This window comes from Alexandromys fortis, unplaced genomic scaffold (genome assembly GCF_014885135.2).
Source record: "Alexandromys fortis isolate MF-2015 unplaced genomic scaffold, M_Fortis_MF-2015_v1.1 scaffold_84, whole genome shotgun sequence".
Taxonomy (NCBI): Eukaryota; Metazoa; Chordata; class Mammalia; order Rodentia; family Cricetidae; genus Alexandromys; species Alexandromys fortis.
The window spans coordinates 6140031-6154610 of record NW_026068017.1 but is presented as its reverse complement, the minus strand read 5'-3'; the positions used below and the strand labels follow the sequence as shown (position 1 = coordinate 6154610).

Below are 14580 nucleotides of genomic sequence, written 5' to 3'. Positions count from 1 at the left end.
GCCAAGCTCTTCACCGTCTCCAAATCTGCCCCACCCACAGATTTCCCCACCCCAGAGGATGATAAGCCCATCCTAGTATCCCTTGGCCCAGAACCTTATAATCATCTCTGTTCCCTTGCAGCTTCTAGCCCTGTCTGCTCCATTAGCAAGTCATATTCTCTTTCACTCAGATCCTAGATCCCACCTTACCTTCTACATCCCCTTCCTTCCTAGTTAGAACCCTTCTTTCTTCCCTGGTTTATTGCTAACTCTGCTGATGGTATTGTCCTCACGGCTATGGATTGCCTAGTTGCTGTGTTTCTGCTCAAAATCTCCCGAAGGCTTTCTAAGGATGAGAGTCCTTCTGTGGCCATCCACAAAGGCTTGTAGGAGCTGGTCTCCTCACCTCTCTGCCCTCAGCTCTTATTGTTTCTCTTCCTCCTTGGCTCTGTCTGGGTTTATCCTCTCCCCTTCTTGGAGGCACACTCCTCTCCAACTGCACACCACGGTATGTTGTGTGCTCTCTCCTGGACACGAGCCTCTTTGGGCTCAAACTCATAAGTCTTCACTGAAGCATCACCTTGCCATTGACTCATCCTTCAGCCACCCATTGCCCCTGCCTCAGCCCTCCCATTCCATCTCCAGCTCTTTGTCACATCCACACAAACAGAGGATGCCCATGACCATTGTCTATCCTTCTTACTACAGTGCAAGCCCTAGGAGAGGGATTTTATTCTAGTTTGGCCACTAATACACCCCAAACATTTAAAAATGGTGTTTGGCACACCGTGGGTACTTGCTTGATATTGGTTAAATGGGAAATGGCAATAATGCCACATGGAACTTGTGCTGGCCATGCCAATCATAATGCCCCTGGGAGGGCGCAGTTCAAAGTTGAGCTGGGGAACACACATGAAAGTGTCATAAACTGTTACAAACACTAAGACAAAGACTGTGCCAGTACAAGAGAGGCCGCAGAGAGACAGGGGTCTATTGACTTCAGGGGAGAAGCTAGAGAAATGCTCTAGAAGGATGGAAAATTCAAAGTGAGAGCTGAAGTTGGACTTGCAGGCAGAGCTTTAAGGAGGCATCCTGAACAGCAGAGAGAACATAGGTATAGGTTAGGAACAGTGCAGCCATGATGGGGTACAGACAACGCAGCCATCGTAGGTATAGGCTAGGAACAGTGCAGCCATGATGGGGTACAGACAATGCAGCCATCATAGGATGGAGATATATCAGGGTGGTACAGTGCAGTTATCATAGTGTGAGGACCGTGTAGCTGTGGTCCCATGCTGAAAACATGGGTTGTAGTCCTGGTGGGAAAGAAAGGGATGCTCACGTCTCTCCTTTGGTGTGTGAGTCTAATACCTCTTTTCAATTGCAAAATTGGTGTGTTTTGACAGGCAACTTGAAACTGCTTCCAAAGAAAGATGCAAAGGACAAGACCCTGCACCTCACAAAGGAATGGGGCTGAGAGACAAAGGACTCTGCTGGGGCTGGAACAGGCAGGGACCTCACATCCACCATCCCATAAGGCCCTGAAACTTTTGATCTGGCCTGAATTGAATAAAAAGCCCTCTGTAACAGACAACAGAGTTAGTGGAGGCCACCTGGAGCTGACGCACCCACCTCCAAGAAAGGATGGTTGACCTGCCTGTCAGATCAACGGATCTTCTGGCTGTCACCTCACGGTTTCCAACAAGCTGTAGGTGTTGAGGAAATTAGACCTTTCCTACCACCCCGAGCTGGGCCAAATTGTAAATCAATCTATTTCCCTTTTATAATTTCTGTTTCCTACTTTCTTTTGGAAACCATGGAAACCGAGGTAGTGGGTAAGAACCTGCATGTCTGGTAACGGCAGCTGTACAGATGGACCAGCCTGGGAGCTATTTATCTTGACTGGAGGGGAAGAAGAGAAAGCAGGCCAGGATGCCTGAGAGGTCAGCAGGACCAGGTTGCAAATGGTCACAAATGTCGTTCTCGATTCTTGAGATAGGGAGCCAAAACAGGGGCTGCCACTTTCCAAAGCTTTACAGAAGGTGGTGGCAGGGGGTGAGGGCTGAGACTGGGGTAGTAAGGACACCAGGAAGCAGCTAAGCGAGGCAAGGCTGCTGAGCTACCCCAGCACCATGGGGGAGGAAAGGGAAGAGAAGCAAGTACCAACCAGATGACGTGGAGTTAACACAGGGCCAGGTGAACATGAGGCCATACCTAATGGGGAAGAGAGGAGGCTCCTGCTTTTGTTTCTCCTAATCTATTTCCCACTTCTTTCTGCCCCTCCATTTCTGTCCTGTCTGATACATCTGTTCCACCACCAATATTTTCTGTAACCTTTTCCCTTTCTCCCCAAGGCTGTTATTTTCCCGTCTGGAAAGTTTTGAATTCTCCATCCAAGTCCCATTAACAACACCAATTTAACGATACTTCTTTCAAAGCTGATGTAAAGAAAGCCGTAGATTATTTTTCTCTGTACAAGAAGCCAAACGTTGTACAGATAGGAGCTCCCCAGTCTTTCTTGTGTCTTTTTCCTACAAATGACCAAGGTTGAGATCCTTGCGTTCTTCCCATAACTGTCAGGTTCTGGGGGAGTTGAATCTGGACTCTAATCTATACATTAGCCCAAAGTACTGTATAAGGGCAGCAGACAGGAGCCTACAAATTATGGGGAAACAGGGATAGAATATTTGTCTAGCATGTGTGAGACCCTCTGTTCACTTTCCAGTGCTTGGAAGGGGCAGAGGCAAAGAAATAAGACACAATACTGAGATTATACAAGAACACCTTAAGCATGAAGGCTTATGAGAATCCCTTGGGTTAGAGTTCTTTCTAACTTCCCTCTGGCTGCCCTACCAGGATGATCTGTCCTACAAAGGAACTGTTAGAAATGGCTAGGAAGAGACCCATTACCTTCACTCCACCAAGGTAGGAATGAAGGGCAGGGAACAGAGACATTTCCGGGAGAAGAATGAGGCCAGCACACAAACTGATCGAACGTTCCATTGCAAAAGATGCCTGTGGGGAGAAAAGTAGGAGGAGCAAATGTCAGTGTTCTCCCACAGGCTCTTCTGAGAGAGATAGAAAGATCCAGAAGCTTAGAGCCCACTTTCCCATCTTGGGAAGCTGGTGTAACCTTTGTAGAGGCCAACACAGATATCCTTCTCTCTGGAGCAGCCGAGGATGAGAAATGGGACTAGAAAACACAGGGATGCTGGACATAGCTCCCAACACTGCCTTTGTCTACCCAACCTGACCCCCAGTCACTGTACGGAGCATACTGGTTTTGCTTTGTTCTGTATTAACTGAACTCACAGAAACTCAGGGTCAGGGGTAAGATGTTTGGGGGTCCAGTCAGTGACTTGTGTCCCATAACTAAGTAATTGGCAAGGTTCACCAATTTGAGTATAGAAGACAAATGATAGATCGAAGGGGGTCTGTGGCGGTGCAGCTTTTGGTCACACATATTTAGCACTATTCTATGCATTTATAGCTCTCCATTTGAATGTTAGTTCAATAAATTATTAGAGAAGTTTGGATCACTGTAAATTTAGGAGATGGTTTATGTATCAGTTCTTGGTAACTAGAAGGTCCAAACTTAGAACACAACCAGACAAATCTCCTGGAATTCGATGGAAGCAGTTCATACCACAAGTTCCTGGGCTTCTCAGAAGCCAAGCATCACCTTCTCCCATCTCCTTTTTATTAGTGTGGTATCCAAGGGCTTCTTGAGATAAATAAGCAGGTTCTTAGCATTAAACCCCTGTTTAATAACGACCCCGGTTAACCCAGCTCTGAGCTACTGCGGGTCACTGCCAACCTGGTTGCCAGGTAACAACACTTGCTCTGCTTATGTAGCCACTCTGCTCACAGTCCAGCTCTATATGAAGATGACCTGCCCTACTTTGATCTCAAAAGTAGTATTCCCCTGAAATGAAAAGTGGATTTTGTAGTTTGCATCAAGGGGGTCTTCACAAAGGGCCAGGGGTGCTGGCTTGGAGTCATGTTCTGGGGGAAATAAAGTCGCTTCTAGCACTGCTGGGCAGCTGAATAAAATGATTGGCAGATGTCAAGAGGAGGAAGGGAAGCCTTTATCTGTTATCCGTTCGTGATGCTCAGAAGCAGTAAGTCACGGCGCTTTATGGTTTTGTTTTCATTGATTTGGTTTGACGTGTGTGTGTGTGTGTGTGTGTGTGTGTAGTATGTATGGATTCACCTAATGTGTCAACATATGGACAGGCAAGGCTACGGACTGACTCACCTACGACACGTTTGCTAGAATGCTCTAAACATAGTGTAGACTGGAAAAGGGGGATTCTTTTATTGTTCAGATCCAGCTAACACCCCCAGGAGATGGGGAACCTCCATGTACCTAAGTAGCTTCGCAGGCCAGCCTACAGGGGTCACTCGTGTCAGGTGGCAAGACAGGAAGTGCACTGTGCAGAGCACTTCAAACAGAGCAGCTTTGTCTGCATGCAGCCCATCCTACCTTCACATGAGAAGTGAGTGTGTATTGCTTCTCCTGAGCCTGGTTAATTGTCCTATCCAATTGAACATGGAAGGAATGACACAGGACTTTCAAGGCCCATTCACAGAGGGAACATGGCTTCTGGTCAGGCTAACTCTTAAGAAGCAAAGCCATACAGTATGAGGAAGCCCCGCCTCCACAGAGAGGCTGGGTGGAAGCATCCTGGCTACCAGTCACTGCTTTACTCTAAGAACCAGTGTCAACCCCTTGATATGAATATGAAAGTCCCTTTGGTGATTTCAGTCCCCAGTCTTTGAACCTCTCAGCTACATCCCAAATATTACAGTGCAGAGAGAATCCATGTCCAGTGGCCCTGAATCCTTACCCTATGAACTGGGAGAGACCGTAAAGGGTTCTCATGGCTCTAAGCCACTAAGGTTGAGGGCAGCTTGTTACACAGCCACAGATAGCTATTGCACGTGCTTACCAGAAGGTTGTCTGCGCAAGTCTCTCAGACACTTCTCCTTATACTGAGCCCACTTCCGAGTTGTCTCCTCCAGGAGAGATCCTGTAACCTAAGCACACAGAAGCATGGTCACAGCCAGGCATGGTGGCGCATGCCTGAAATCTCTGCACTTGGTGGTCTAAAGCCAGAGAACTGTGAGTCCTAGGCCAGCCTGAGCTACATGGTGAGATTCTGCCTTAGAAAGAAAACACACAAGCAAAACCAAACAAGTGAAAAACTAAAGCAACAACAACAACAACAAAAATCCACAAGATCAATCCCAAGAAGCTGCGAGTCTAGCTTTGGGCCTATGTTCTCATACCCGGGTCCTCAAATTACCTTCTGAAGTAGCCCATGCCAAGAAACAGAATTTCCCTGGTATCTCATGTTCTACTTAACAATAATTCTGAATTTTGCCTTTACTCCATAATATAACTATAGTTGTTTTGACAAAAGTAGATTTTTTTTTCAAGATCTTCAAGGTTGACATTTCAAGGGAATGTAACAGTAGGGCCGAACTTCCACACTTGGACAGAAATGCTTGAGCGCTCCTAAGACCATGTAGATATCCAGAAGAAAAGCATCTTGCTGAGAGGAGCCTAACAGCGTGATTAAGAAGGGCACACGTGCGCGCGCACACACACACACACACACACACACACACACACAATGCATGCACATGTGTGAGCATGCGCACCAACGTGCTAGGGGGAAGGTACACTAGCAGAGGAGGGGAGGGTGGATCAGACTTAGCAACTTAGGTGGCCAAAAGAGACCACCCGTTAGTTCTAGATGGGGGTCACTATTTTGGGGGTAGCAGCTGATTGTGTATGTTTAGTTAAATTTGAATGTTAGGAGGAGTATTGCCCGGTTTTCTAGAGGCTCCTGTGTACCTCACAGTTGCACCTACCATATCGCTAGCACACGATGGATGAGCCCCTTTTACTGGCTAGAGACACGCTGCTCATCTTCCTATCCCCGATCCCTCTTTCCTCCTCGGCACAAGGCCTGACACACAGAGTGGGCTTCAGCAAGAGTCCTCCACTGAACAGCAGGGAAAGGAGGTCTAGGTTCACAGAGAGAGGCCGGTAGACTAACTTCCTTACAGGAAAGCCCTCAAATGTAAGCTGCGTCTTTGAGGTTCTACGGACAGGACAGTCAACGTTAGAAAGAAAAACATCCAAAAGCCTCAGGCGAGAGTCTCATTGGTGGCATTGGTTCTGGACATACACACACACACACACACACACACACACACGTGCACACACACACATGCGTGCACACACATGCCCACACACACATTTTGGAAAAGGGCTTGTGTGGTGACATCGTTGGCCCATAGGTTTCCAAAAGTTTTCAGTTTGTGGCACCCCTAACTATCTCAGTAATTTTCCAAGGCATTCCCAGACCAAAATAAGGTGGGGGGAGAGAAACTAAGGCCCTGTTTATTAAGTAAATAAGTCCAAACAGTTTGTAAATATTTATATTTTAACAACTTTGAACCTATCGGACATTGCACAATTTCTCAAACTTTGGGATGGGATTAGACATCACCACCTCCATTTCCTGTTCCAGGCTGGTTTTGCTCTGTTTGGTACTTGCTTTTTTTGTTTATGCACAGTACCTGCAGACCGCCATATCTCTTGTGGTCCAATAGTAAAGTCAAGCAGGTATGGTGTTATGGAGCACAGCTACGAGGCTAGCACTTGGGGTGGGGGTAGGAGGACCAAGAGTTCAAGTCCAACCTTAGCTACACTGTAAGTTCAAGGCCAGCCTGGGCTACATGAGACTGTGTCAATTAATTGAATTCAGGTCTTGGGATGTAGCTCATCCCTATGCTTGCTTGACATGTGCAAAGCCTGGGTTCTGTCTCTAGCATGACAAAAGCAGAAGAAGACATGAACATCTTGAGCTAAGAGTTGGCATGGTATCTGGACAGTGACGCAATCACCATTTCCTCCAAAAATTAAGATTTCCCATAGAATTCACCCACTGAATTCACCAAAGGTGTCCTGGGCACCCTGACACACAGTCTGGGAACCATGACATTAGTCAATAAGGAGGAACCATGAGAATATAACAGCTGGACTTACCTCCTAGCTTCATTTTCCGATGAACTTCCATTAATAATAGCCCTTTCTGAGTTGGATCCCAAGAGACACCAAGTAAGTTTATTAAGATACCATTTCATGGAATAAACATCCTAATCGGAGATTAAATGACTTGTATTTTTCTTTTAAAAATTTCAGCAGGTGAATTAATAACTAATCAACAAGTTTCCATAACCCTCCAAGTCATGAAAGTAAGACCCTCCCTTGCCTAACGGGCTATTTGTGCCCTGTGGCTCCTTACCCAGACCTGCCTAAGGAGGAGAAGCTGAGCTCAGTCTCTGGACTAAAATTCTCCCAGCTCCCTTGCTCTTTGCCAGGTCTAATGGTGATAGCAAAAGAGAAAAGCAGGAGCTGGAGAGTCGGCAAAGTGCTTTGCCACACAAGCAAAAAGCCCTGAATTTGGATTCCCAATACCCATTTTAAAAGCCAGGCCTTGGGTGTACATGCCTGAAATCCTATAGTTACAGAGGAGGAGACGGGGGACCCCATCTTACAGGCCAGCTAGTCTGGCCGAATCAGTGAGACCTGGACCAGCGAAAGACCCTGTCTCAAAAAACAAGGTGGAGAGCAACTGAGGGGGACACCTGACCACCACCTCTGGCCTGAGCGTGTGCACCCAAACACAACCACGTGCAACCACATACGCAAATCACACACAGTGGGAAATGAACTAGAGATTAAAAATCACGGATCTCTGTGAGTTCAAGGCCAGCCTGGACAAGAGCTAGTTCCAGGACAGGCTCCAAAGCCATTGAGAAACCCTGTCTCGAAAAACAAAATAATAATAATAACAAGCAAAACAAAACAAAACAAAAAAACCTACTGAATTTGATCAGCCTAGGTGAGCTAGACAAACTGACGTCTTTGCCGGTACTTATTTAAAACACACCGGAAAGACGGGAGGCATGTCTAAAGCCAAACCCAGCTGAGCTTCCAGTGTAATGGGGAGAGGAGATGCACGGGGAGGCCAGCTTGACCTTCATCCTCTCTCCCTACCTAGACAGCCTGTATCCATGACCAGCTCGGCTGGAAGAGATGGAGAAGGTGTGCGTAGGAGGAGAGCACTGATTGTGCTCACGCAAATCTCTTTCTGTGTTAGAGAACTGAGTACATCATAGAACAAAGAAAAGGAAAGGCCTAGGCAGCCAGAAATGGGGAGAGAGGGAGCACAGCCTTCACCCCACAGAGCACCTTCCCTCCCAGATGCTTCTTTCCACACAGGCTTCATCTTACTTCCTTTTCTGTGCTGTTTTATTCGAACCAACAAAGGAAGCCATATTGTTCTGCAAACTTTATTTTTCCACCTCAAAGGCTCATCCACTTCAAGCTGTACCCAAAACTGCTTTATTGTTGTTCTTATTCAATGCCCCTTTTAATTGCTGCATATAACTCAGTGAACGAATGTGATACAATTTAACTTTTAAACCCCCCGGCACAGGAAGTCAAAGTTGCTTTCGGACGCTGCTAATAGGATGAAAATCCTCCTAGCTAGGCCTTTGGGAGCTGCGTGTGAATCGCAGTTCCTGGGGCAGAGAGCCCACACATTTTAAAGGTTTTTGATAGCGCACCACTGAACTGTTTATCTCTGCCAATTTAATTTTTTAAGCCCTGCTCCCTCTCACACACCAACCAGCGATGTTTAAAATCCACTTCTCCTAGAGCCTTTAAGAGTTTGTTTTTAATGCCTAATAATGAAAATGAGGGGTGGGTGGGTGTGAGCCAGCGCCATTTCACCAGCAGCGTTTAGAAGCTAACGTAGCTCTGAGAATTTCTCATTGAATGAATTTTATGAAGATTTCCTGCCAGCACACACATGCCACAGTCATTTATATCTCCTGGCAGGGAACTCATGTATGAGCAAATTGCATGAATGTCTACACAAAGCCTAGCAATGTATAAACATCTAAAGACTCTGAGGTTAAATTTGGATAATCAAGGGGAGATTCATCAGATCCCCAGCCACATGCTGCAGAATAGGCAGAGCCACACACAGTGTCTGCACACACAGTCTGAGTGACAAGAGGCCAGGAGACCCTCTGCCCAAGGGCATTTTCGATAGGGAAACACCAGAGTAAAAGGGCTAAGGTACAATTTGGTCAACGTTGCCGGCCTGAAGCACTGCAGAGGCCGCTGTTATACACAGAGTCATATGTCAGCAGCTCCCCAGAGTGCTAGAGAAGACAGGGCGCAGGGCCACAACCCACCGAGTAGACACAACAGCTCCCCAGCTCATGAGTGTACGTGAGGGAAGGCAGTCTTGTAACTCCCTAGAGCTTCACACCCATCTATTTAATGGGTCCAGTAGTCATGTTCTTCTCATTCTGCAGGACGAGGTGTATGGAGGTGTCTTCCAGTGGTATGGCCAGGCTGCAGCCGTGCTGGTGTGTGCTGGGCAATTGCACACATAGGAATAGAAAATGAACAGGATGAAACCACTGGAGACATTGGGTGTTTATAGGGATGCCCAGAGACTGCAAGCAAGGATGGCATTCCACCAACTCTCCCTACAATGGCATCACCAGTCATAGTGGAAGCAGCAGCCCTTGGTCACCTGCTCCTTGGGAGTATAGTCCCCTTGTAAGACTTTGTGTCACCACAGCAAGATTCCCCAAGACCACCCACTGTCCCTAAGTTGGCAGATCATGAGGGATGGAGGCAGCCTGAGGGAAAAAACTTGGAGGCAACCAGTCAGCAGCAGTGATGTTTGCCTGTCTAGTCTCTGGCAGAAGGGCTGGGAAAGGGGGCACCTCTGCCCTCCCTGGATGTAGGATGTTTTCATTGTGAAGCTGGAAACGGGGACTAAGAAGCCATTCCCTAGGGAGTTTTCTTTCTTGGATGAGTGACATTGAGGTCCCTTCCAACCACAGCCCTGAAGAAATGAGACCTTGGGAAGGGAAGGAGAAGGAAAGGGCTAATCTTGGATAAGAATCAAGCAAGCTACTGAGGCATCTGTGAGGGACATGCTAATACATCCAGCAAGCCCTCAGCCTTCCTACAGAGGGTCGGCACTGATGAGTGTGGAGCAGTATTCCTCGCCCTCCACAGGCTCAGGTCCCCCCTCTATAAAGTGGGGAGACTCTCCCTCGCAGGGCTGCTGAGAGGACGGAATGATATCATAGAAGTGGGGACACCTGACACCAAGCTCGGTGCCACTGACTATTGGTGTGTTCCTGCTGTTCGTGTGGTTTGCCACTTAAAAAAAAAATAGATCGCAAACTAAAGATAGCATGAGTATTCGCTGTTTGTGGATATGAATGTGGATGTGAATGAACAGTGGGGAAGTGTTGGATGTGTAGCCCCCAAATGTGAGTGAGGGTGAGCTCCAGTTGGTGGGATCACTGTGATTTTTATCCGACATAGGTAAGCCTTTGGATTCAATGTCTTTTAATATTACAGACCACAGACTACAATATAGAAAAAATATAAATATTTGCAATAGGAACAAAAGAAAAGAGAAAAGACACAGAAATGTGACTCCCCATGACCATTCAAACCAGTGAAGGGGCTAAGAGTGTACAGGGGGTACAAGCAGCCACCCGTGAAAGCTGACATGGAAGATGCTTCTAGAAGGATGTACAGGGAAGACTGGGACACAAATAATTTGTGCTTCATTATTTCAGCTCTGTAAAACAATGCACAGACAAGAGATTTTAAAAAGCCCAGCCAAAATACAGCAGCGAACAGAACGCTGTGGTTATGGCTGAGTGTCATTTCTTAATATGGTTTTCTTCTTCCCAAATTGCCTCCAAGGGGCCTCAATTGCTTCTGCAATCAGAAAACATGCAAACTGATAATATTAAGAAGAACAAGGAATAAAAAATCTGCTCTTACTTGCTTGATGGAAGCCAGCAGAAGCAGGGTGAGGAAGGACCTCCTAGGGCCCCAGAGCAGACGCATCCCGTGAGCGTGGAGAGGATCGGTCCTCTGGGCCACAGGGATGCCCACCAGTTGTGCCCGTACCTGGGGCAGGGACCCCTTTCTGCTTCTACTGGGCACTGCCGGCCTTGGTTGGGGCCTCATCTTCCTGGCGCCCTTTCACAAGTGCAAGCACATCCCTCCAGCACTCCAAGATGTACCACAGGCGGTGGCCTCCTGCATTCCTCCTTGTCCAGAGAGGAAGTGTTTGCACTAGTCCTCTGCAGGCCGCTGAGTGTCTGAGCTGCTGTACAGCGATCTACCTAATCTCCAAGTTTCTCATCCCCCGCCTGCCCCTCCTAAAATCTTAGGAGATTTTTCCCAGACCTACCCTAAGACGGCTATGCTGCCTGGGACTTCCTCAGCAGGCCCAGAAGAAAAAGCAAGGCGTGCTTTCCATCCTGAGGATTCTGCTCCACGCACACAACCAGACTGAGGTTCGGACAGCTGGAGAGGATGGGCCGGGATGCCAGGTGGGTATCTTTTACGGCAGAATTTCTTTCTAAGGCATCAAACTTTTCTAAACTGCTCTGGGGCTAGCCACAAAGGCAGAGCCACCTCAGAGCTCTGGCTGTGTCAAGGTGACAAGGGCAGTTTGCCTGTCTCAGAGACAACACCTCCAGACCCAAGGTCTGCAGCCAAAGCCCATTCAGTGATGAGAGTTACATCTACACAATAGCAAAACAATGGGTAGAAAGCACAGAGATTGGCGCCTCCCGATTGCCCACGTGTTTTGAGCAGGCCCTTGTGTTCTGAACACAATGATGCTCTGACCACCTGGATACTCATGGAATTCATGACCCACCACTTACTAACCAACACCCCATCTTCAGTTGTCAGTTACAGAACCTTCCATCCCCTTTCTAGCAAATCTCCCAAGCTCAGCTACTGGGTCAGGGGCTGCTCTTTATCTCTCTGGCCTCAGAGCAAACTCCCATTCTCTAGCAGGCGCTTCTCTGTCTCTAAGGCTCTGCTTGGGCCCCCTCATCCTACCTCTGTCTAGATGGTTCCCAGCATTCTCTCCAACTTTTCCAATTGTAGACCCAAGTGGAAGGTGACAGACAAAATGTCAGAATGGTAGGAGTCAAGAAAAGCAGGTTTCTGCCCGCCCCCTCCCTCCTTTCCTCCTCCACCCCTTTCTTTTTTCACATTTAAGTCAAATCATAGCGCATCTCCATTAGCTGATCACAACCAGTGACTTCTGAACATTCAGGGGAAAACACGTGAATACCACTAGATCAAAGTCCCCAAAATCTTAAAACCCTTGTGTGGCAAGATTCAAACCTTAATAGGGAAAAGATCAGTCTGAAAAGGACTCCCAGGTGGGCTTTCGTGTTGGTGTGATTTCCAGAATCAGCGTGGTCATCTCTTTGGGACGACAGAGAGCAGAATAAAGTGGCAGGGAGGGAGGAAAGCGTGTGTGTGTGTGTGTGTGTGTGTGTGTACGCGCGCGCATGTGTGTGTATGCATGTGTGTGTGTGGTGTGCATGCGTGTGTTGTGCATGTGGTGTGAGTGTGTGCAAGGTGTGTGTGTATGTGGTTTGTATGTGTATGAATGTGTGTGTGTGTGGTGTGTGTGTGTGTGTGTATGTGTGTAATGTGGCTATAAAGCTATTCTACACACATCAAAGGGGAGATCCCAGGTTGCATGGTGGGGGAGAAAACACCTGCTTTGTATGAATATTCCATCTCGCTTCTTTGAATGTTTCTCAAAAGCATCTCTCCTTTTCCTCCCTCCTGAAAGGACTTGCCTTGGCCTGCTCAGTACAACTTCCCCACCTGCCACCTATTGGGATGGATGCCATCTAGTGACAAAGTGTGGTAAACCTGTCTTTGAGAGCGCTGCCTGGTTTCTAGGGTTACCAAGAGCACAGAACACAGGGGCTCGGGCCTGTCCAGCAGGGAAGAACAGATGGAGGGACACAGCACAAATGCCACTGCCCGTTTTCATCTGGACGTCTCCAGTGCTGCTCCACACGTAATGAGGAGGCCGCCCGTGGTCTTCCGAAGGAAGCCACACAGGCTCTTCCGGCTCTCCTTCCCTTCCTGCTTTCAGGCTTATTGAGTTTCTTATGTAAAGTTCCACTTTTCCTGGAGCTCCTAATTGCCTTTCCTTTCCCCGTCCTAAAAACACTGGGTTTAGTTTTTGTTTTATTCTTCAGACCTAACTAGAAGACAGGTTTCTTGGGAAACTCCACACTCGTCCCAGCCCTTTAGACTGGGCCACCAAAGGGGCGGGGCCTAGCCTTACATTCCCACAGGATCTTCAACATCACTCCAGCAGTGGTCCATTCTAGGGGGACATGAGTGACGGCCCAAGGGCTTTGAGTCCCCTGGTTGGTGTGACTTTCTGCAGCCAGCTGAGCACACACGCCTCCCCACTCTGCCCATATGCAAACCTTGAGGCAGACTGCCTGTGTTTTGCTTCTCTGAGTCCCTGAGCTAAACACCAGTCCTCCGCAGTTTCTCTTTCCTATGACTAGACAAGAAACAGGCCCAGAAGTTCCCCCAAGTATATTTCTTATACGCAGCCCCTAACTTCTAATGCTTCTGTATGCAAACAAAGGTTTGTGAGAATGGGTGTGGTCTATGAAGCTAGATGGGAGAGCGTGAAGGGGGAACAGGAGAAGTTAGGAAAGCGGAGCAAGAAAGAGAGTGACTGCGGGGTGGGCAACTGAGAGGGAAAGAAGAGGGCAGATGGCAAAGACGGTAGAAAAAGAAACAACCAAAGAAAATTTTGTTTGAAAAATGTCATAATGAAATCTAATGATTTGTAAGCTAATATATATATTATTCTATGCTTCTGAACCTAACACCAAGGGCCCTCCTCAGTTCCGAAAGTAAGAGTGGAGTGGGCCATCCTGACACCCACCCAAACAGTCTTGGTCTTCAGTCAAAACCAGTGTCCTACAATTGTCCAAGGAAGCAACCCAGCTGTCCATCCAGAAATAAGCAGAAAGCTAGTTGTGCTATACTAAACACAAGGGAATATAATTCTGCCTTGCAAAGAGTCACGAGTTTTTGACATATACTTCACGCTGGAGTTTGAGGATGTCGCACTGTGTGAAATAAGCCAGACGCATAAGGATGGATAAATACTGCATATATTTCTAGGTGGCTTCTTGTAGAATTCCAAGATAGTAAGGACAACGGAGGCTGCCAGGAGTTGGGAGGAGAGGGAGTGTGAAATTGTTTAATAGTGGCAGAGCTTTGATTTTGGATTTTGCTGAGGGGAGTTCTGGAGATGGAAGTGAACTGGAGACAGCCATGTGACCATGCTTACTGCTACTGAACTCTACACTTAATGGTTAAGGTAGTAAAATTTTGTTGTGTGTATTTTCCACCAATTTAGAAAATGGACCAATGTCCCCTGCACATATTCATCCTAGGGAAGACAGAAAGGCCCACTCTGAACTTCACAGAAGATTATCTCGGGCCACAATGCTTACATAAATGCTGTATGCTGGAATAAACTCGGGTTCCCCAGGGGACCGTGAACAAGCTGTGTCAGGACACCAGATGGCGGGGCTGGGGGATGGAGACTGTGATGCAGTAGAGAGGAGGGGGGTCCTTGCTCATGCTGGCACTAGGAACTTCATTCCATC

General features: G+C 47.5%; 1 protein-coding gene across 2 annotated transcripts in view; it reads right to left on the bottom strand.

Annotated features, from left to right (window-relative positions):
• Positions 1–10972, bottom strand: part of Glp2r (glucagon like peptide 2 receptor) — a 49440-nt gene extending 38468 nt beyond the window's left edge. Inside the window, exons 1-3 of one of the 2 annotated variants that reach the window (XM_050162761.1) lie at positions 10892–10972; positions 4932–5019; positions 2890–2994 (exon numbers count right to left, since the gene is read on the bottom strand). In XM_050162761.1, the coding sequence (XP_050018718.1) occupies positions 2890–2994; positions 4932–5019; positions 10892–10957 (259 nt within the window). In that variant the 5' untranslated portion in view covers positions 10958–10972. The remainder of the gene's footprint in view (positions 1–2889; positions 2995–4931; positions 5020–10891) is intronic. The other variant, XM_050162762.1, reaches the window with a different exon arrangement.
• Positions 10973–14580: the final 3608 nt, after the last annotated feature.